This window comes from Zalophus californianus, chromosome 8, assembly GCF_009762305.2.
Source record: "Zalophus californianus isolate mZalCal1 chromosome 8, mZalCal1.pri.v2, whole genome shotgun sequence".
NCBI lineage: Eukaryota > Metazoa > Chordata > Mammalia > Carnivora > Otariidae > Zalophus > Zalophus californianus.
In genome coordinates, this window is record NC_045602.1 from 76,264,786 (window position 1) to 76,288,260 (window position 23,475).

At 38.2% G+C, this 23,475-nt stretch overlaps 1 protein-coding gene across 6 annotated transcripts in view; it reads right to left on the reverse strand.

Annotated features, from left to right (window-relative positions):
- Positions 1-22,977, reverse strand: part of PLEKHH2 (pleckstrin homology, MyTH4 and FERM domain containing H2) — a 104,479-nt gene extending 81,502 nt beyond the window's left edge. For all 6 annotated transcript variants that reach the window (XR_003524735.2, XR_003524734.2, XR_003524736.2 and 3 more), the window contains exons 1-2: positions 22,856-22,977; positions 16,187-16,316 (exon numbers count right to left, since the gene is read on the reverse strand). Coding sequence is in view for 3 of the 6 variants with exons in the window: in XM_027622708.2 (XP_027478509.2) it covers positions 16,187-16,309 (123 nt within the window). In the remaining 3 variants the exon portion in view is untranslated. The remainder of the gene's footprint in view (positions 1-16,186; positions 16,317-22,855) is intronic.
- Positions 22,978-23,475: the final 498 nt, after the last annotated feature.

A 23,475-nucleotide genomic window follows, 5' to 3' on the forward strand; every position in this document is an offset into this window, starting at 1 on the left:
TGGACTTGGATTTTATAGGATGGGATCTTAGAGCTATATGGCTGTGACATTGGGTTATTCTTCAAGACAAGGAGAAAGGACCCCAGCTCATTAGAGCTGCCTCCTCAGTTTCACAAGGCCGGGACAGGACTTTCCTAAGTTTCAACAAGCCACACAACCTCTACCCAAACAAAAGTGGTGCTGCCCAAAGCCATGGGGGGCCAACCCCTGCCCAGGAGAGCCATGGGAGCATGGCTACCTCCACCTAGATTTGGAAAGATGAAGCCACCCAGAACTGTGGGTGTACAACCCAAGCACAGGGCCTCCTCTGGTGCAAGGCCACCAGAGAGCCCCAACCAGGGCAATTCCTAATGAAGCCGTGGGGGTGAGGCCACCCCTGCGATTCCAGACTGGTAGAACCATTGGCAGGCAACTTCAACCCATGAGAGCTGCCCTGCAAAGTCATGGGGCTGCCAATGCCCCTGAGGGCCCAGAAGGTGAGACCCTTCCTCCCCCCTCCGCCCCCCCGAGTTGGTCCAGAAGGTAGGACCTCCATCCCAGAGGGCTAAACATTTAGTTAAAATTATTCTCAAACCTTAAGATTTAACATTAGTTGCCTTGTGGCGTTTTGAACTTGCTTGGAACCTGTTACCCCTTCCTTCTCTCCTATGTCTCCCTTTTGGAATGAAAATATCTATCCTAGGTCTGTCCCACCATTGTATTTTAGAAACACGTAATTTGATTTCACAGATTCACAGCTGGCAGGATTTCCTTAGAATGAATCATACCTTAAGTCTCACCCATACCTGGTTTAGATGAGACTCTGCACTTTATAGACTTTTAGGGCTGTTGGGATGGAATGAATGTATTTTGTATGAGAGAAGGACATGAATTTGAGGAGCCAGGGATGGAATGCTACGGTCTGAATGTTTATATCCCCCCTAAAGTTCACATGTTGGAATCCTAACACCCACTGTTAGGAGGAGAGGTCTTTGGGAGGTGATGAGGTTATGGCGGGGGTGGGAGGGGGGCTCGTGAATGGGATTAGTGCCCTTATCAAAGAGATCCCACAATGCTCCCTAGCCCTTCCACTGTGTGAGGATACAATGAGAAGTCTGCAACTCCAAAGAGAGCCCTCACCTGACTTAGCTGGCACCTTGATCTCAGATTTCCAGCCTCCAGAACTATGATAAACTTCTGCTGTTTAGAAGTTACATAGTCTATAGCATTTAGTTATAGCAGAACAAACTAAGGCAAGGACTATACAAATATCTGGTCAGATTTCTCTTTCTGAAGTTTGGTTTCTAGTGTTAACAGGGCAGAAGCCTTGTCTCTTTGCCTCACTGTTACATACCCTATACAGGTCTTTATATGCAGTAAGTATTCAATATATTATACATTACTGAATGAAATTACATCTATAAAGCACTGTGCATATATGAATAGAATAGTATTTTTACCGCTGCCAAATAACTTTTCTTCTGCTCCTATGGCATTGACTCTCTACCTTCTACTATTTTCCCAACTATATTGCAAGTTGCTTGAAGACAGACTTCATGTGTGTGGACCCTTTATATCTTCCATAACACCTTGCACATGCCAGCCATACAGTCAAATTCTAAAAGCTCGGTAGCAAGCAATAACCTTATAAAAAAAAGTTTATTTCCATTATAAAAAGCATCACACCTAACACACACACACACATACACTATTTCACAAGACTTGGGATATAAGTTTATATATAAACAGGCTAAATGTGCTGGAAGAAAACATTATATGTATATGACTTTGATTATAAGTTAAATAAAGCACCTATTCAAAAAGTCATTTTTGCTTTTTTATTTTAAAAAAAAAGTGTAGGGGCACCTGGATGGCACAGTCGGTTAAGCGTCTGACTCTTGGTTTTGGCTCAGGTCGTGATCTCGGGGTTGCGGGATCAAGCCTCCTGTTGGGCTCTGTGCTCAGTATGGAGTTTGGGATTCTCTCTCCCTCACCCTCTGCCCCTCCCCCCTGCTCTCTCTCTCTCTCAAATAAATAAATCTTTTTTTATTTTTTTTTAAAGATTTTATTTATTTATTTGAGAGAGAGAGAATGAGAGATAGAGAGCATGAGAGGGAGGAGGGTCAGAGGGAGAAGCAGACTCCCTGCTGAGCAGGGAGCCCGATGCGGGACTCGATCCTGGGACTCCAGGATCATGACCTGAGCCCAAAGGCAGTCGCTTAACCAACTGAGCCACCCAGGCGCCCTAAATCTTTTTTTTAAATAGTGGGTACCATCAGGAATCCCTGAGTTTTTTTTAAAGATTTTATTTATTTATTTGAGAGAGAGAGCACTAGAGAGAGAGAGCAAGCATGAGTTGGGGACAGAGGGAGAGGAAGAAGCAGACTCCCTGCTAAGCAGGGAGCCCAATGTGGGGCTCAATCCCAGGGTCCTGGGATCATGACCAGGGCTGAAGGCAGACGCTTAACCAATTGAGCCACCCAGGCGCCCCAATAAATAAATCTTTTCTTTTAAAGTGTAGCCCTTGAAATATCAATGTAGAGAAAGGTGGAAAGAGTACTGATGTTGGAGGCAAGAAGACCAAAATCAGAATCCAGATTCCACTACTTATGAGCAATGTAATGATGAGTAAGTCATTTAACTTCTGAGTCTCCATTCCTCATTTGTAAAAGAGATTAACATTTATCTCACAGTATTTACATGAAGATTAAACAGGAGAGTGTTTAGCATTGTATCTAATACTTAATGGATGTTCAATGGATATTTATATAACAGTGTATTTCTACCATACACATGTATTAGTTTTATGAATAACTTTAAGTTAGCAAGGTTTAGTTTAAAATGAACAGAGTAGATTCAAGAGATCTGGTTTATAATTCTTACTCTACTATTCAACAGCTTGACATTGCACTTTAAAATTCTTATGTATAAAATAGGGATAATATAACTGCTCTACCTACCTTACAGGAAATTGTGAGGATAAAAATAAGAAAACATGTCGGGCGCCTGGGTGGCTCAGTTGGTTAAGCGACTGCCTTCAGCTCAGGTCATGATCCTGGAGTCCCTGGATCGAGTCCCGCATTGGGCTCCCTGCTCAGCAGAGAGTCTGCTTCTCCCTCTGACCCTCCCCCCTCTCATGTGCTCCCTCTCTCATTCTGTCTCAAGTAAATAAATAAAATCTTTAAAAAAAAATAAGAAAACATGTCAAAGTGATGTGAAAAAACTTGGTATTTCATTTATTAAAAATATGTGGTAATGACTGCAGTGTTATAATTTTTTTTCAAGATTTTATTTATTTGACAGAGAGAGAGAGCACAAGCAAGGGGAGTGGCAGAGAGAGAGGGAGAAGTAGGCTCCCCACTGAGCAGGGAGCCAGATGCGGGACTCGATCCCAGGACGCTGAGATCATGACCTGAGCTGAAGGCAGATGCTTAACTGACTAAGCCACCCAGGTGCCCCTGCAGTGTTATAATTGAATGATAAAAATAAAAGCCACAAATGTCCAAAAACAGAATTGTCTAAATATATAAGTAGATACCATACAGTCATTAAAAATGTACATAGATGGATGAAATAATGTGCTTGGGATTTGCTTCAATATAAAGTAAGAAAGGAGAAGTGGATCAGGGTATAGATGAAACAGGATTGGTCCTGAGTTAATAATCATTAATGCTGGGTAATGTGTATATGGGGATCCATTATAATATTCTGCTTACTTTTGTATGTTTGAAAATTTCTTTAATAAAAAAATTAAATATAAGTAACACACTGTAAGATACACGTAAATGATATGTAGTATAAGTAATATATGTAAATATATGTAATTAGGCCATTGGAGACCTTTGTGAGATCAGCTGTAGTGGAGGGAAGCAAGGACATATGCTGGAATGCAAGAGTCTGAGTGAATTAAAGTAACTAGTTAGGCTTAGATAGCTACCAAAGATGGCCACCAATTCCTTCCCTCACTATATGCACATGCCACTTTTCCCATTGAGAGGTGAGGTCCATTGTCCTTCCCTTTGACTCTGGGATGACTTTGTGACTTGCTGTGACCCACAGAATGCAGTGGAAGGACACAGTGCCATTTTGGGTCTAGATTTCAAAACTGTATTTTTTCTTTTTATGAAAACACACCTATATTACGAATTAAAAGTCTACTGCTGTTGCAAAGTCATGGCAGACTAAGAAGTTGTTGAGGGCTAAATTATTCTCCAAAGTGAAAGATCTCCTTCAGTTACATTAATCATCCTATCCAAAATGTGATTTCAGCAAACCCTAATCCAGCCCATCCCCACACCACCTCAGGCTTTCTAAGTAGGTAATTTTGAGATAATGATGGACAAACTACTAGTTCTCTCTCTAGGACAAGATGGGACAATTGAAGTCTTTCTGGTTGCCTGACATTTTTCCATTCTATGGCTTCTAATGGATTTATACAACATTTAGCATCTCCTAGTGTCCATCAAAGCTGAATAATTACCTAAATTACAAGAGCTTGATTCAAAGTTTAAACTGAAGGTGTCATTTTTTGTTCTAGAAAATGTCCAGTTTCTAAAACTGTTCTCTAAAGAGGAATCAGTGCTGGCCATCCTAACAGTTTTGGCACTTGCTGTTTTTGATGCTCAGCTCTCATAGCTGCGGGTTTCCCATCCTTTCCCTCACCAACCCCCACCCCCACAATGCTCCCTTTTTTTGTGTGTGTGATATCACCAACTCCCTAACCTTTCCTTTCCCTAACCACATCCAGTTTTCAAGTTCTATTATTACAATATAAACTATGTGTACTGGCCTTTCTTTTCTTTTTCTTTTTTCTTTTAAGATTTTATTTATTTATTTTAGAGAGAGTGAGAGTGTGAGTAAGCATGAGCAGCAGGAGGAGCAGAGGGGGAGGGAGGAGAGAAATCTCCAAGCTCACTCTGTGCTGAGTGCGGAGCCTGATGTAGGGTTCGATCTCACAACCCTGAGATCGTGACCTGAGCCAAAACCAAAAGTTGGATGCTTAACCAACTGAGGCACCCAGGCGCCACACTGGCCTTTCTTTTTAAAAGGAGTTAAGGATAACCACTTGATAGAAATTCAGTCTATAGCTTCCAAAGCATCAGAGGGGGAAAAAAAGCTGGAACAGGGAAGACAAAGAGAACTTAACAACATGATGTGTAGAAACAGAATGCATTTATTATGATTTCAGATATATTTAAAGAGATTATCTCACTAGTCGGATAAAGACATAAATCTTTCTATATTGTATTTAAAAGGGCATACTTAAAAAATGATGCTAAGAGACTGAAAGTATTCCAAGCAAGTGCTACCTAAAAGAAATATCAAAATCAGACTAAAGAGACTTTAATGCCAAAAGTTTTATTAGCAAAAAGAGTGTCAATAATTATGAGACAATTCATAATTATAAATGGGACATGTAACAATCCTGATCCTGAATGCACCTAACTTTAAAATACATAACCCAGAACATAATGATTCTTTTGATATATCCTGAAAACTCAAAGTAGATTATTTTGTTTGGATGGTGATTTCCATGGAAACATCAAGATTTCCCCTCAAAAGACTGTATAAGTCCATTTACTTCACAATTTAACTTTTCTTTTGTTTTTATGTTTATCCAAGCCACAAATGCACATAAAGTACCAACTAGTTCCATAAGATTTACTAATAAAAATTATGTTAGCCAATTCTCTAAATATTTTACTTTCATGTTCTAAATAACATGCTTCCTTTTTGTTGACTTGTTTTTTAGTTTAGCGATTTCCTACTTACTTCCCTTATGGAGAATGAGTATTTAGCTCTTTGATCTCACCATCAACACAGATACACAGATATCTTCCCTTTGGTTAATTCACTATTCACTATTAGTATTACTGTGACTATGTATGATATTCAGAGATGAACCGCATAGTAAACCATGGTTACTTTTTTCCTTGCTCCATAACTTTTCCCCCTAGAGTTAAATGTCTTGTTCTTTTATTTATCCAGCTTTCTATGAACTCATCAATAATTCAACTCCAAATTAAATCTCTCAAGATGTTCATTCACACCTGATTTTCTACCAATTTCATCTTCTTGAAGCCACTCCCAGAGCTTCTGACCTGCACCCATCCGCACTGACTCCCCTCTTGCCAGGACACAGCTGTCTTTTTGGGAAGACCCTTCCACTTTTCCCCACATTGGAGCTCCTGTTTCCTGTATCCTATGTCTTTCTCTCTTGGTTTCTTTCTTCCTTTTAATGGAGCATGTCCTTTTGGAGATTCTTCAAGAAGGTTACATGGGAACTTTCATGTCTTAAAAATCCATTCTAATTCCTGTTTGCATATAACCTGTTTGGGCTTTTTTTTTCCTCTGAAAGCTTGCAGAATCTTTTCTTTGGTCTATAGTAAACTTTCATGATGATCTGCCTTTGGACGAAACTATTTTTATCTGTTGTGCTAGGTATTTGGTAGACCTTTCAATCAAGAATCTTGTGTCCTTCAATTCTGGGAAATTTTTGTGCCTTGTTTCATTGACTTTGTCCACTCCAGACCTCCTACCATCCTGATCTTGGACATGCTGGACTAGCCCTCTAAGTTTCTAATCTTTTCTCTCCTATCTTCCATCTTTTTAACATTTTTCTCTACTTCCAAGCCATTTAGCTTAAGTTTATACTACAACCCTTCTATTAAGTTTACTATTTCTTCTACCATTTTTTTAAAGATTTTATTTTTTTATTTGAGAGAGACAGTGGGAGCACACGAGTGGGGGAGAGGGGCAGAGGGAAAGGGGGAAGCAGACTCCCACTGGGCAGGGAGCCCGATGTGGGGCTCGATCCCAGGACTCTGGGATCATGGCCTGAGCCGAAGGCCCATGCTTAACCAACTGAGCCACCCAGGCACCCCTCTTCTACCATGTTTTTAATTTTCAAGAGTTCTTACTCATTCTCTGAATATTCCCTGTTTCAGGAAGACAATATCTTTTCTCTCTTGGGATATTAAATGGTAAGATTTTGCTTGTTCTGTTTTATTTCCTTTTCCCTGCATAGGCAATATTGTGTTTTGTTTTGTTTTGTTTTCTGCTTGTTCTCTATCTTTCATGTTAGAGGCTTTCCTCAGATGTCTGGTCATTCATGAGATGCCTACTTATGTTTAAGGTTAAGGGACTAAAAAGCTGCCTAGATGCTTTAGCACATATATGGGGCTTGTTGACCGTGAACTTTAACCTTAGGTGATCTGGCTGGACTTTCTGTTGGGGAACCACTGATTGTCAGCATTATTTCCTCTTTCCTGCTGGGCTGATAAGATTCCCCAGAGACTTTCAATCTCCCCCATGGGATAAACATTTGGCTGCCAGCATTTTAGAAGCCATGTAAGAGAGTAAAGTTGGAAGTGGGGAGACAAGCTCACCATTAAATGTGCTTGTATTCATTTAATCCCCTTGTTTTTGATGAAGCAGAAAGTATAGTCTAAGAATAAGGACTGGAGGGTCCTGGGTTTCTCCTGGGAGTTAATTTCCTCACAGAATCTTATAAAGACCTAGAGCAAGAGTGAAGGGTGCGGGGTGAAAACAGTGGGTATTAATGGCAAATATGTAGCCCTTAGAGTCAACGAACTCCCTGAAACCTTCTCACTTATCCCCATGTGCCAAATGTCCAGCAGCTAAGCATTTACTTCCTGTTGAAAATGGAAATGTTCTTCTCTTACAAAACTGAATAAATTGTTTGGAGGGCACCAGTCCAACAACTGTGGCATTTATGGTTCATGGTGTAATAGGCAGTTCCCACCCACTCATCCTAAAACAAAGATTGACAGTTGACCAGCACTGACTATTTACACACAATTGCTGGTCAACTTTTCAGATGCCTCATTCTTATATATAAATGGACCACCAAAAATCATCAGAAATTTGAGAAAAGTTTACAACCTGAAAAACAAACAAACAAACATAAAAGTGGGAAATAATCTCAGAGGAAAGAAAAATAATTCAGGGAATAGAAAAGAACTTAAAAAAAATTCTAGTTAATGTTTAAGAACCGGAAACTTTCCACTACACTGTTTCACAGCCACATCATAGGACAGAAATTGTTATGCTCATCATGAAGATTAGGAAGTTGATGTTCAGAATGAGGATGCCTTGTATAAGCTTATGCTCCCAGCCAGTGACATGGCTGGGATTTGAGTCTTCATGTTCTGATTCCCTAGTGGTCTTTTAGTTGAACCAGAGCTGCTTTGGTATTTATAAACTCCACACAGCGTATAGTTACACAGAACCATATGAAAATAAGTTCCCAGTACATGAAACCACAAAATTCTTAGTTGGAAAGCATTCGTCTTTATTTCTATCCCATGGATGCTATTCTTTTAGCCTAGGCTAAAAGATTTTAGCCTAGGCTAAAATCTAGCCTAGCCAAGAAAAGATTTTCTTGGTAATGTAAAGTGATATTAACATTCGTAGCAGGAACAATTTTAAGTCGCATGTTCTCAGGGAACATATCACAGAACGAAGCACGGGACGGAGGTATGACTAAGGCTAAATTTGGAATTTGAGATTCTAACATAATTCGACCACTAGATAGTAAATAAGCTAAGAAGTGTCCCCCCAGATTCTGCATGTAGTCTTTACTTACATAACAATGGTTGACGCAGGGTAATGAATACCACGTAACAGAAATTCAATAAATGTATGTTGAACAAATGAATGAATGGATGAAAGTTTCAACTCTTTCCAAAAAAATTATTTAAAAGCAAGTATAAACTTTGACAAAAGAAAATCACTACATTTGCACAATCTGTATTACAGACCATGAATACTAAGCACTTCACATTGCATAAAGTAAATATACATTAAGTACATCCAACCAAGTTTAGAACACTTTAATATGAGTTTAAACATAAGGGTAGTAGGATAGACAATACTTTGATTTTTTTTAAGACTTTATTTATTTATCTGACAGAGAGAGACAGCACAAGAGAGGGAACACAAGCAGGGGGGAATGGGAGAGGGAGAAGCAGGCTTCCCGCCGAGCAGGGAGCCCGATGCGGGGCTCGATCCCAGGACCCTGTGATCATGACCTGAGCCAAAGGCAGACACTTAACGACTGAGCCACCCAGGCACCCCAGCAATACTTTGGTTTTGAATGATGGTTTTTATACTCATTCAAGCTGGAAAATAACTTTGCAAAATACAAAAAAAAAAAAAAAAAAGCAATGTAGGATATATTCAAATAAGTTTTTACTTTCACAATGTATATATAATGTAAATCTTGGATCAAGTTCACAACCAGTCCATACCAAGTCACTAAAAGAAAGTTGAAATAATCTGCTACCCTATGTCAGGCTTTGGACAAAAATAGGTATTTTTACAAACAAGCTACTTACACAATAACAAAATGAAGTAGCAAATTCTAAACCTAGTGCTTTGATTTACTACCATAAAAGTGCCCTCTGTAGCCACAGTGAACATAGCAGTAAGTGACAGAAGGCAATATGCCACTGACCTTGGATCCTAACACCACCACATTTAATACTCGGTGTTCTAAGCACCGTATGCAAATAAACTTGGTGGGTTTTTTTGCACTGTAGTATATATTTCTTTCTTTTTTTATTTCAAGTTTTTATTCAAATTCCATTTAGTTAACACAGAGTGTAATACTGGTTTCAGATACAGAATTTAGTGATTCATCACTTACGTACAACACCCAGTGCTCATCACAAGTACCCTCCTTAATACCCACCACCCATTTGGTCCATCCCCCACCCATCTGCCCTCCCACAACCCTCAGTTTGTTCTCTATGGTTAAGAGTCTCTTATGGTTTGCTTCCCTCTCTCTCTTTTTTTTCCCTTTCCCCATGTTCATCTGTTTTGTTTCTTAAATTCCACATATGAGTGAAATCATATGGTATTTGTCTTTCTCTAATTGATTTCATTTACCATTATACCCTCTAGGTACATTCACATCATTGCAAATGGCAAGATTTCATTCTTTTTGATGACTGAATAATATTCCTCTGTGTGTGTGTGTGTGTGTGTGTGTGTGTGTGTGTGTGTGTGTGTGTGTACACAGATTGGTTGCTTTAAGACCTTCACAATTGTTTAAAGATTTGTTACTTTAAGATCTTCACACTCACTGATGTGGCCAGCAATTCCCCACCAAGTTATCTCTTCCTGATTTTCCCCAACAGAACCCATGAAAGACTAACACCATTTTTACTTATTTTGTTATAATAAATAATATCTTCAGTCAGTTGCCCAAAAACAAACATTTAAATTAGCCTGCAAAGTCTCATTGTGAGTATATGTATAATTCCCATCAGATACTGAGAAATATTAAGTGAGGCAACAAAGTGACTGAGGGGATGTGTAATTTAAATAGGGTGGTCATGATGTTGTACTGGACCATTATATGAAGGCAAATACTATGCTGTCCAGGGACTCCTCATTCCGATGAGAGAATCCTAGACCACCTGAGGGGAATCATATTCACTAAGGAAGGTCAAGTGGCAGGAAATCCCAGACAGTGATATTGTATCAGATAACGGCAGCATTACTTCACATGGGCCATGCTGATGCCCAAAGGGAAATTCTTCATATTTTCATCCTCTTTTTTTTTTAACTGAAAACCTAACCCATAGGAAACAGCATTCATTTCAACTTAAAAAGAAACCTTCCCCTTTCCCTCTGTGACTCAGAACACTAACTAGTAATACTGTAAAGTAGGAAAACTACTTAAATCTCAGCTTCACTGAAGAGTTTATATTTGGCATACTAGAGATATTTCCAACACCATTCCTTAAATTCCTCTAAAGACCTCTCCCACTTATAGCAGTATTTGCCCAAGACTTCAATAAGGCCTTTTTCTTCACAAGCGTCAATATTCAAAGTTACTTGGAAATTGTGATGGAAAAAAAATGGAGCAAAAATAGTTCTTTTAAAAAAATCTTATTTATTCTCCAATTCCATCTCCAAAAAACATAAAGTATATATAACTGAAATCCATCTTTAATTATCAAAACACTCTGAGATCATCTCATACATTTTTCCTTAAAAAAAAAATTGAGAAAGGGTGTCTCCTATTAATTGGTAATTACATTTGTTAAGTCATCTCCTTGTACATTTAACCAGTGTGACCCTTCAAAAAGATACAGGAAAATAATGAGTTACTTCTATGTGCCAGGCACTCTATTAGCTGCATCACAAAAAGTATAAAAGATCTAAGGTTTAATGCCCATTCTGTTACTCATTAGCTGTATGATATTGGGCATACTACTCAAATACTCTCAATCTTAATGTCAACATCTTGACATTTGGTATAATAATAGTCCCCTCATAGGGTTACTGTAGGGTTTAAAGCAGCTAATGGTTGTTGTAGCAAAGTCTTAGGATCCATAGTTGGCACCTAGCGTTAGCTGCCTATAGCCAGTGCCAATAAAACAGAACTAAGAACCAAACCTGTTGCAGGAAAGAAAAGTTGGCCAGAATTCCTGGCAAAGAGCTGAAGAATCAAATTAGTATTCTCTCAAGAATCTTCAGCCTTGGGCCTGCATCCATTTGGGGGGAAGGTCTGGAGAACTATTCGGGAGAAGCCTTGGGGCAGACTGGTCCTAACACAAACCAAAGGTTATGGATCGGACCAGACTGGCCTCTGGAATGCAACATTTGACTCAAGTTGGCATGCAGAAGCAATGCAATAGGGTTTTCTTTAAAAATATGTAGTGCTAGGTAAATTGTTATTACTACATACATAACACACACAGATACCTGCTCTCAAGCAGAGATGGATTTAAATGTTGCATGGCTGAGGAGAAGACAGAATAGATGAGTGGCTAACTATATCAGAGAAAGCAAGGAATATGGTGATAAAACTATATTAGAGAAGCCATAGAGGGTGATAGCTAAGCATTCAGGCTCTAAAAGCAGAATGCTCAGTTTCAATTCTTGTCTCTATCACTCACTCTTTAGCATAAACTCAGGCAAGTTAAGGAACTTTTATGTACCTAAGTTTCTTCCTGGATAAAAAAGAGTAATATTAGTACCTACCCTCATAGGGTTGTTATAAGAATTAAAAAGTTGATATATATAAAGCACTTTATATATTACATAAATATCTATTTCTATACATATAACATATAAATAGATTTTGTGTGTGTGTATTAGTATGTGTATATATAAACTTTTTTTATGTATATAAAGCGCTAACAATGTATATATAAAGAAGATTGCCTGGCACATAGTAAGCATCAGTGTCCCAATCTGTAAAATGGGAACAATAAAATGTCTTACTTTACAGCTTGTTATAAGAATTAAATAAATTATGTCTATAAAATGCTTAGCACATAATAAATCAACTCATATTTGGTATTTTTATTAGAACATGGGTGGGTACCAAAAATAGTTTTAATCCAGGGAAAAATATTTCGTAATGGAATATAACAGAAAATATCATGAAAAACATTCTCATTTTAGTGTTGAATATATTTACTAGGAAACCATGAGTAACTTGGCATACTTGTCCACTTCCCACTTTATAAAACACATTGGAATAATTCCATCTCTTAGATCTGTCACAGGATCTAAGTCACAGATAAAAAAATACAGAAGATGAAGAAGACAAAGAAGGGAAGAAAGAAACCACAACTACAATAGCAATTTTTTAAAAAGATTTTATTTATTTATTTGGCAGAGAGAGAGAGAGTGCGCGTACACAAACAGGGGGAGCGGCAGGCAGAGGAAGAAGGAGAAGCAGGCTGGGATGATCCCAGGACCCTGGGATCATGACCTGAGCTGAAGGCAGATGCCTAATCGACTGAGCCACCCAGGCGCCCCTACAATAGCAATTTTGAAATAATATTCCTCTCGATATTCATTCCCCAGCAAAGAAAAAAAACTAATAACATAAACTAACAATCAAAAAGCTTATTTATAAATATACTTATAGAGAAAATATCACTTTTAAATTCTGAAAAATGGGCACTCATAAAGAAATTTGTTGAAACATGCCTTCTAAAGAACAAATGTTGCCAGAAAATTTAGAACTTAAAGGTCAATTCACTGAAACCCAAATAAGCATAACTCCTATTTAGTCCACAAAGAAACCCAGAGAGTACAGAAGTCAAGGAACCAAGAAAATCTTAAGGAGGCTGTGGCCAACAGTGTACTAACTGCTAAAAGGCTAAGGCAACACCTGGTAAGTGTCCATGAGGTACAGCAGCGAGCATATAATTGATGATCTTAATAAAATCATTGTATGGACTGGCTGCGATTGTGGAAAATACTAGATAAATCAGCACAGTCTGGGAAATGATTTTTATAGAGAGAGGAGCAAAAGACTAAGCATGAGTCACTAACTTTGAGTTAGAATAAGCTTCCTCAATTTAGGAGATATTCAAACTGGGATTTTTTTTTTCAAATCGTAACTTTTATTCTAATGGTGATAAACAAAAGCCAATTGATATTGGGGATTTATTCCACAAAGCTTATTACTAGGTCATCCTTTGACCCAAAGTGAATAGAATAATTTTAATCTTTCCACCTAAAAGATGTTATAGCACAAAAATTTAAGATGATATATATGAAAGTTTAAACTGAATGATGTTTAGGGCCCCTGGGTGGCTCAGTTGGTTAAGCGTCTGACTCTTGATCTCCATTCAGATCTTGATCTCAGGGTCATGAGTTCAAGCCCTGCATTGGAACCTCCTTAAAAAAAATTTTTAATTTTAAAAAATAAACTGAATGATGTTTTCCTGGATTTTATTAGAATACTTCTGTACTAAGAGATTCTCAGCTAGCAGGACACCTGGCTGGCTCAGTCCATGGAACATGGGACTCTTGATCTTGGGGTTGTCAGTTTGAGCACCATATTGGGTATAGAGATTACTTAAAAATAAAATCTTTAAAAAAGAGAGAGAGTCTCACTTATCAATGGAAGATTAAAAATCTTTTTTGAAGATGTGATGTGTGTACCAGTCTCCATCCCAAAGGATTATGCAGACAAGTGCTTGAGAAACCACCTGTAACTTCTTCTGATCAGTTATGAATGACAATACCATTTATCTATCCATCTAGACAGCACTGTCCAATAGAAATATAATGCGAGTCATCCTGTCAGTATGGCTAAAACCAAAATCATAAGAAACAAGTGTTGGCAAGGATGGGGAGAAAAAGGAATCCTCATGCACTGTTGATGGAAATGCAACTGGTATGACCACTGTGGAAAACAGAATGGAGGTTCCTCAAAGAATTAAAAATAGAATGAGCCTCTGATCCTGTAACTGCACTACTGGGTATTTACCCAAAGAATATGAAAACACTAATTCGAAGGGATATATGAATCCCTATGTTTGCTGCAGCATTATAGCCAAACTATGGAAGCAGCTGAAGTATGGATAAAGAAGATGTGATTTATATATATACATTCCATATATAATGGAATATTATTCAACCATAAAAAGAATGAAATCTTGCCATTTGCAACAACCTGGATGGATCTAGAGAGAATAATGCTAAGTGAAATAAGCCAGAGAAAAACAAATACCATATGATCTCACTCATATGTGGAATTTAAGAAACAAGACAAATGAACAAAGAAAAAAAAGAGACAAACAAAAAACCAACTCTTAACCATAGAGAACAAACAGATGTTTGTTTGGGGGATGGTGAAATAGGTCAAGGGGATTAGGAGTGCACTTTTCTTTTTTTTTTTAATATTTTATTTATTTATTTGACAGAGAGAGAGAGACAGCGAGAGAAGGAACACAAGCAGGTGGAGTGGGAGAGGGAGAAGCAGGCTCCCCGCTGAGCAGGGCGCCCGATGTGGGGCTTGATCCCAGGACCCTGGGATCATGACCTGAGCCTAAGGCAGCTGCTTAACCGACTGAGCCACCCAGGCGCCCCAGGAGTGCACTTTTCTTTGATGAGCACTAACATGTGGAACTGTTGGATCACTATATTGTACACCTGAAACTAATATAGCACTGTATGTTAACTACCCTGAAATTAAAATTTTTAAATAATTTTTCAAAAATTAAATAAATAAATAATTCTTTTAAAAAAGAAATACAGTGTGAGTTACATATGTAATTTAAAATTTTCTAGTAACCATATTTAAAAAGTAAAAAGAAATAGATGTAATTAATCTTAGTATTTTTTTTTTAAGATTTTATATTTACTTGAAAGAGAGAGATAGCAAGAGAGAGCACAAGTGGGGAGGAGAGGGAGAAGGAGGATGTGGGGCTTGATCCCAGAACCCTGGGATCATGACCTAGGCTGAAGGCAGCAGCTTAACCGACTAAGCCACCCAGGCACCCCAGTATTTTCTATTTAATCTAATATCCAAAATGTTATTTCAGCATGTGATCAACATGAAAATTATTGCTAAGATATTTTACATTCTTTTTTTCATACTAAATCTTTGAAATTGAGGTGTATTTTACATTTGCAACATATCTCAATTTGTACTAGTCTCATTTCAAATGCTCAATAGTCGCTTGTGGCTAGTGTTTGCTATATTGGACAGTACAGGTCTAGAATCCAGGTTCCCTGCTAACAGGAGTATGGGTTTTCTTGTTCACAGATATAACTGTAGCATTAAGAAGAGTGGCACAAAGTAAGCCCTCAGGGAATATTTGTTGAATGAATGAACAAATGAATGAATTAATCCATGGGTTTTACATACATATATGAAAAAAATTCCTATGACATAGATGAAATTTTAATTATATGACTAGAACTATTAAGAGAAGCATATAATTATATTAAACTCAACTCTAGCCCAGACTATAGTTTAGTGATATACAGTTAGTCAATACAAATTCCTAAATAGATGCATACTTTCAAAAACGTATAAACATGTTTTACTATCAATAGGGAATATTCTTCTATAATCACTTTAAACATGATTTTCCCAAACATTTAGTAAATTAATATGCTGTCACACACCTCTAGTAAAATCAAATAAACCATAGCTTTCCTCTCTGGAATGAATGAACTCTACATTTATCAAATACACACAATTCTTACATATTCCACTAGCATTGGCAAAGAAATGCTATTCACTCTAAAATTGGCAAAAGAGTATGCCAAAAATAGCTTCAAAGACCTGACAAAAAGTTACATTATGTTCTTGATTTTAAAAATGTTTACCCCCAAAAGTACTGAGATTACTTAATGTAAGTGAAATATGCCCCAAACAGCTGATGTTTGATAACAAAGGTTGGAAAGAAAAGCTTACCTTCTCTGCTAAGAGCTCTCTTATCTTGCTTGCTTGAACTCTAAATTTCATGAGCTGGGACTCCAGAGCTACACATCGTTCTTTCCAATCTACTGGTCCTTCTGTCTCAGAAAGCTCTGCCATATTTATTCTAGAAAAGAAAGCATTCAAACAACATAATACCCATCAGCATTCAAGATAATTCATTACATCATCCCATGTACACATTCTAGTTACCATCTAATGCTATCCACATACAAATTTTATAAATTCTCAGATAAATTTCAGAACTGGCTGAATAGCTCATGGAAAAAACTTAGTGGGAGACAGGAGGCCAGGGTTGGAGGCCCAATGTGTTTATTATTCATCCTTTCTGTACAACGTATCCTTTCCATGTCTCAGTTTACCCAATCTTGAAAAAGCAGGACACTGATTATAACAAACCATCATTCCTCCTGAGTATATTGTGAGGAACAAATTAAATACTGCTATTTTTAACAGCACTTTGGACAGAATAATAGCACCACCCAAACAGAGACTACTGGTATTATTTTAGCTCTGCCCAACAGATAAAACATTTTTTTAAACTTTCAGTTCATAATTTTACTACACTCCTAAATTTACAAGACTATCTAAATTTGATTCAGTTGGTAGCATGATAGAATAACCTAAGAAACTTCATTACTAGACCTACAATTTTAAGTTAGATTTACGTTATAATTATTACTTACCATCACCCTAAATTTGTTTTGGTCCAAGCTCTCTTTCAAGCTAAAAATCCTTCGGCATATTTAACTGGGCAAAGTATTATGACATTGGACATATTTGTATAATTTATTTTCTGTTGCAAGAAAAGATATAAATATAAAATTTGGAATCACCTACATTAAGTAAATCGGTGTTTCCCATGACATTAATGTTTCCTTTTGGAGGAGATAAATCTCAGGGAAAAGCCCTGTTAAGAGGGAAGCCAGGAGGCAGGGGAACTGGTTTTGAAATTCTGAAGTGCAAAAAACTATAACTTCATTGTTTCTGGTTCTGGGATTCATAAACGTTGTTTTAAATGTTAATGTTTCATTGTGCCATTTGAATAAATGACTTGATGATATATATCCGAATTGCCCTAGCTTTGAACAGATAAAATTTGCATTACGAATGGATTTCCATAAGGAGCTAAGCCCTGGTCTCGGCATATATGTGACAGCAAAACTCTGAGAACCCCAGGATAGATCTGCAGCTGAAGTGTATCATTCTTTTGTTTTCCAAAAATATGTGTCCCTCACATATTAACCAAGTTGATTTTCTCAGTATTTAGTGTAATATAGCCCTTCCTAAACCTATACAAGTTTTTTAAAAACTTGGTGTTGCTAAAAACCCACGAAAGATTATTTTCCTAGTATAAATATTGTTTTGTGCTTAAACCAATTTTCACATTAATACTGACATTATCATTCAAAAATTTAGAAATAAATAAAAGTAGAGTTGTTCTACAAAGGCTACAACTTTATTAAGACCACCAACCATCTCAAAGCCTCCAGATGCTCCTAAATTCTAGCCATAATTTCAGGGAAACTTATAAGGGTAAAACTGAAAATCATTCTCTTTTCATTTTTTTGGATTTATAGAAGGTTCACACCATTGTATTCTGAGTCTCTTCTAAGGATATCAGCCTTAGCAGGCTTAATGACTTTTATCATTCCTCACATTTAGGAATAGATAATGCACAAACTGTCAGTCACAAACTTTTTCTCAATTCCGTGACTTCATTTCTTTCCTCCTTAGCTTTCGAGTGGACACAGAAAGAAAATATGAATGAAATATTATAAAATAAAAATCGGTCCTGAAAGAGATGTCATTAAGTCTTGAATTGTTTGAGGGGCGCCTGGGTGGCTCAGTCAGTTAAGTGTCTGTCTTCAGCTCAGATCATGATCCCAGGGTTCTGGGATCAAGTCCCACATTGGGCTCCCTGCTCAGTGGGGAGTCTGCTTCTCCCTCTCCCTCTGCCTGATGCTCTGCCTGCTTGTGTGCTCTCTCTCTGTGTCAAATAAATAAATAAAATCTTTAAAAAAAGTCTTGAATCATTTGTATCTTTGCACAGAAATGTACTGATACTGTTAAACAAGAGTTTAATTCATGTTGGTGAATTTTTGCTCTCCATTCTACTGTAAAATCTCTACAGTTTAAAAAAATAACATAAAGGCAGATATTTTTCAACAAATGAAAATCAATCAATACAGTGAACCATATTAATATAATAGTAGACAAAAACTACATAATCATTTCATTCAATGCAGAGAAAAACATTTGACAAAATTCAACAACACCCTTTCAGGATAAAACAGTCCATAAGCTAGTAATAGAAGGGAACTTCTTCAGCCTGACAAAAAGCACCTACAAAAAGCCCACAGCTAACGTCAAACTTAATGATAAATGACTGATCTGCCAAAGACCAGGAATAAGACAAGGATGTCTGCTTTTGACATTTCTAGCCAACATCATACTAGAGGTTCTAGCCAGGGCCAGAAAATAAAATAAAAAGAATCCAGTTGGAAAACTAAATCTATCTCTGGGCCTGGCATATACTAGATAGTCAATTAAAAAAAAGAAAAAGAAAGAAAAAGAAAACTAAATTATTTCTTTCAGATGTCATGATCTTGTACATAGAACATTCTAAGGAATTCACAAAAAAGCTATTAGAACTACTTGAGTTCAGCAAGGTTTCAGGAAGCCGGATCAAAATACAATCAATTATATCAATTGTTTTTCTATGCATTACCAAGAAAAAAATTCAAAAATGAAATCAAGAATATATTCCACATACAACAGCATCAAAAATAACTAAATAGGAATAAATTTAACAAAAGAAGTGTTAAGACTTGTACTCTGAAAACTACAAAACATCATGGAAAGAAATTAAAGAAGACCTAAGTAAATGAAAGATATCCACGTTCATGGATTGGAATACTTAATATTGTGCAGATGCCAATACTTGCAAATGTACACATACATTCAATTCAATCCCTCTCAGAATTCCAATGGCATTTTTTGGTAAAAATTGGCAGGTTGATCCGAAATTCTGATGGAAATTCAAGGAATCCAAAATAGTCAAAACAATATTGAGACTCGTATGTCCCAATTTCAAAAATTACTACAAAGCTATAGTAGTTAAAACTGTATGGTATTGCCATAAAGATAGACATATGATCAACAGAATAAAAGCAAGAGTCCAAAAATAAGACCTCACATTTATAGTCAATTGATTTTTGACAAGGGTGCCAAAAATGTTCAAAGGGAAAAGGATAATCTTTTCAACATTGGTGCTAGACAACTGGATATCCACATGCAAGAGAATGAATTTGGACCCCCTCCATCACAACAGATACAAAAACTAACTCAAAATGGATCAAAGAACTAAATGTAAGAACCAAAGCTCCAAAAACTCTTAGAACAAAAGACAGGGGTAAATCTTTGTGACCTTAGATTAGACAACAGTTTCTTGGATTTGACATCCAAAGCATAAGTAATCAAAAAGAAAATAGATAAATTGGACTTAATCAAAATTAAGAACTTTTGTTTCAAAGGACACCATCAAGAAAATGGAAAGATACACACTGAAGGGAGAAAAATATTTGCAAATCATATATCTAAGAAACTTTTAACCAGAATATATAAAGAACTCTTACAATCAACAATAAAAAACAAAATAATTAAAAAGTAGGCAAAGGATCTAAATAGACATTTCTCTAAGGAAGATATACAAATGGCCAATAGCATGTGAAAAGATGCTCAACATCATTAGCTATAAGGGAAAAGGCAAATTAAAATCATGACAATTACTGCACACCAAATAGGATGATTATGATAAGAAAGACATGTAATAACAAGTGTGGGTGAGGATGTGGAGTAATTAGAAGCCTCATAATTTGCTACTGGGAATGTAAAAATGGTATAGCTGCTTTGGAAAATAGATTAACAGTTCCTCAAAAGTTTTAACATAAAGTTACCATATGACCCAGCAACTCCAATGCTAACTATATACTCAAGAGAATGGAATACGTAAGTCTACACCAAAACTTGTACATAAATTGTTCATAAAAACATTTTTCAAATAGCCAAAAAGTGGAAACAATCCAAGTGTCCGTCATCAGATGAATGGATAAATAAAATGTGGTATATCGGTATGTTGGAATATTATTCAACCACAAAAAAAGAATAAAGTACTAATACATGCGTGACAATTATCCTAGATGCCAAATAAAAGAAGCCTGACATAAAAGGCCACATATAGTATGATTCCATTTACATGAAATAGGTAAATCAAAGAGACAAAGTAAGTTAGTGGCTGCCAAGGCTGTGAAGAGAGGGCAATGGTGATCAACAGCTAATGAGTTTGGGGTTTCTTTTTAGAATGATCAAAATTATTCCAGAATTAGATAGTGCTGATGGTTGCACAACCTCGTGAATATACTAACAGCCACTGATCTATAAACTTTAAAGGGTAAATTTTATGGTTCGTGAATTATACCTCAATTTTAAAAAGAGCATTTATTTACAAATGAGTCAAGAAAAAGTAACAGTTGTATAGAACTGTAGAACCACTATGGTGTACACCTGAAACTAATGTAACATTGTGCGTCAACTATACTCAAATAAAAATAAATAATTTTTTTAAAAAGTAATGCAGAGACAAATATTCTTCTCACACATTTATTTACACAATTGTTCCCCACATATCTGTTGTCTTTTAAAACTTGTTTGTGATATATACAAAGAACAAATTTTATTTAAATATGTGGTAAAGTGTAACAATCATTTTCTTCATGGACTCTGGGCTTTGTTTTATACTTTAGAAAGATCTTCCCCACTCCAAAATTAAAAAATAAAAAAAATTTTTTTAAAGAAAGTAACAGTTTACATGGATGTATAGTAGGTCAATATTTACAAATTTAATGATCCATTGTTGGTAGTTATCCCTGCCAAGAATTCCACCATTAACTCAAATGATTTAGAGGGAAATGTTTTAACCTCAAATATGGCAAGTTCATACATATATCTTACCAAGACTACTTTGCTATGAAAACGACACAATAAATAAACCCTAAGTTAAACATACCTATTCATATCTTTAGTTATGCTCATTATTTATTTTACAATGAAGTAGAAAAACCTTAAGAATATTATTAAATTGGCCTCTAATGTCTGCATTCCCTATTAATAGGGTCATAACCTTAAAAAATTCAAAACTACAGATTGGTTGGCTCATGGTCCCCCAGAGGTCTAGACACCTGATTTCCTCATTTCATTCCGTAATTTCGGTTAGTATAAAGTAACTGTTGTGTTAATACACCATCTTGAGTAAAGATTCTAACTTTGAACAACATCCACTATCATCTTCCATTACCACTGATTTTATAGAACATAACTGTATGGCTTTGGGAGTTATAACCATTTGCTAAATAAATATCATTTCTAGATTTTGAATTTGAAAGTAATGTGTCTTCACTGCAGTGGAGAGGAAAAGTCTTGGTTTACCAAATACCCCCCCCCCCAATGACTTTGGGAAATATTTACTGACACAAAATAAACTGTTTACAATTATGGAGTGAATGCTCCTTTCTCCGAACCTCTGACTTCCTGTTTCTCTTCCAAATCCCAAAAGAGAAAGAAAAAGAAAAAAAAATCATCTATTTAGGCTTATCCTGATGAAGCTCAGTGTTAGCCACTCACATTCTTTAATTCTCTCCTCTTACGGCACGGGTTAACTTGGCCAGGTAAGTGTGTATTTCTTTCCTAAATCAGAAAGGATCTCTTTCTTGACCACACTGAGGCATGCCTTGTTTAAGAAGCCTCCTGACCACCAACCAGCCCCACTTGGACTAAGCCCGCCCTTCGGTGGCACTGCCCCGAGCAGCCGTGCTCCCCACTCCACAGCTCCTCGGGGACACACACACACCGCTGTGCGGTCGAGGTTTGCGACAGGCATTTTCACAAAGAAAGTAGTGACCTGCAGGTAGCACAGCACCAAAGCTTTTACGCGTAAATCGTTCGACTTGCTCTTTCCACAGTTTCGCACATCAAAATCGATGGCTCAAATGTTCCGTCTTTTTAAAAAGTCGTCTAATAACCTCAGGGCCAGGGCAGTCTCACGGTATGTCACCTAAGGGCACTTTGACATTCCGGCAACTCGAGGGGCAGAAAATGGTTCTTTCAAGTTTTGAGAAGTTTCACCCCCGAGATCACAGCGCGGCTCCCAGGAAGCCGAGGCCGAGCCACAGCATCCCTAGCTGCGCTGGCCACCGGGCGCGGGAACGCGGGACTGCCGTCTGCTCCCCCCCAGGACCGCCTGCGCCGCGCCACACACCCGGGGCCAGCATTTTCAAACAAAATGTCACCGGAGAGCAAGGGGCGAGAAGCCGCCGGCCACCGCCTCCGGCCGAGACCCCAGACCTGGGGGCAGCGAGTGGGGCGACACCGAGTATCGGAGCTGCGGCCGGAGGCGCGGGGGCGAGTCCCGCTCCATCCCGCGCCAACGCGCTCCACCGTCCCGGTCCCCGCCCGCCGGCTCTGCCCTCCGCCCCCAACCTCCGCCCGGCGAGCCCCCCGGGACGGCGCGCTCTCGAGGGGGCGGGGATCCCGGCATCTGAGCGGCTGGGATCGCCCCTCAGCTCCGGGCCCTCTCCATCTGCCTACCTCTGCTGCGGGCCCCCGGCTGCAGCGCCCGAGGTCCTGGCCGCGCTTGCCGCGGGGTTCTCGGGATTCTCCGCCGGCGCCAGCCCAGCTCCGAGCCGGGAGCGGGCGGGGGGCAGGGCACCGCCTTCTCCTAGGACTGGCGGTCGGAATAGCCAATCGGAAGCGCAGCCGACCGTCTGGCGTCACCTAAGGGTGTGGCTATGACTTGGACTCCTCCCAGGCCCTACCTCGAGGGAGTTCTGTCCTGGACTGTCCGCCCCTAGCCTTCGCCATACCTACAGCTCAGAGGGTATCTTAACGGTCACCTCCTATCCATTCTCTCTAACTCGGCTCAGCCCCCACCTGTTTGGTCTCCCAGACTGAAGTCTCTCCTCTTGCCAATCCATCATTTACCCTCTTGCCAGGTTAACTGTCCTGAGATGCACTTTTGATGTACGCCCTGCCAAACACTTCGTTGGCTTTCTTTTGCTTAAATTATCAAGGATAGACTCCCTAGGCTAGTATTCGAGGCCTCCGTCCTACTTTTGCAGGTGTATTTTTTTACAGCTGACCTTCACACACCCCCGGGAAGTCCATTTGGCACGTTTACCTGCTATTTTCTACATCCCCTTTAAAAAGTC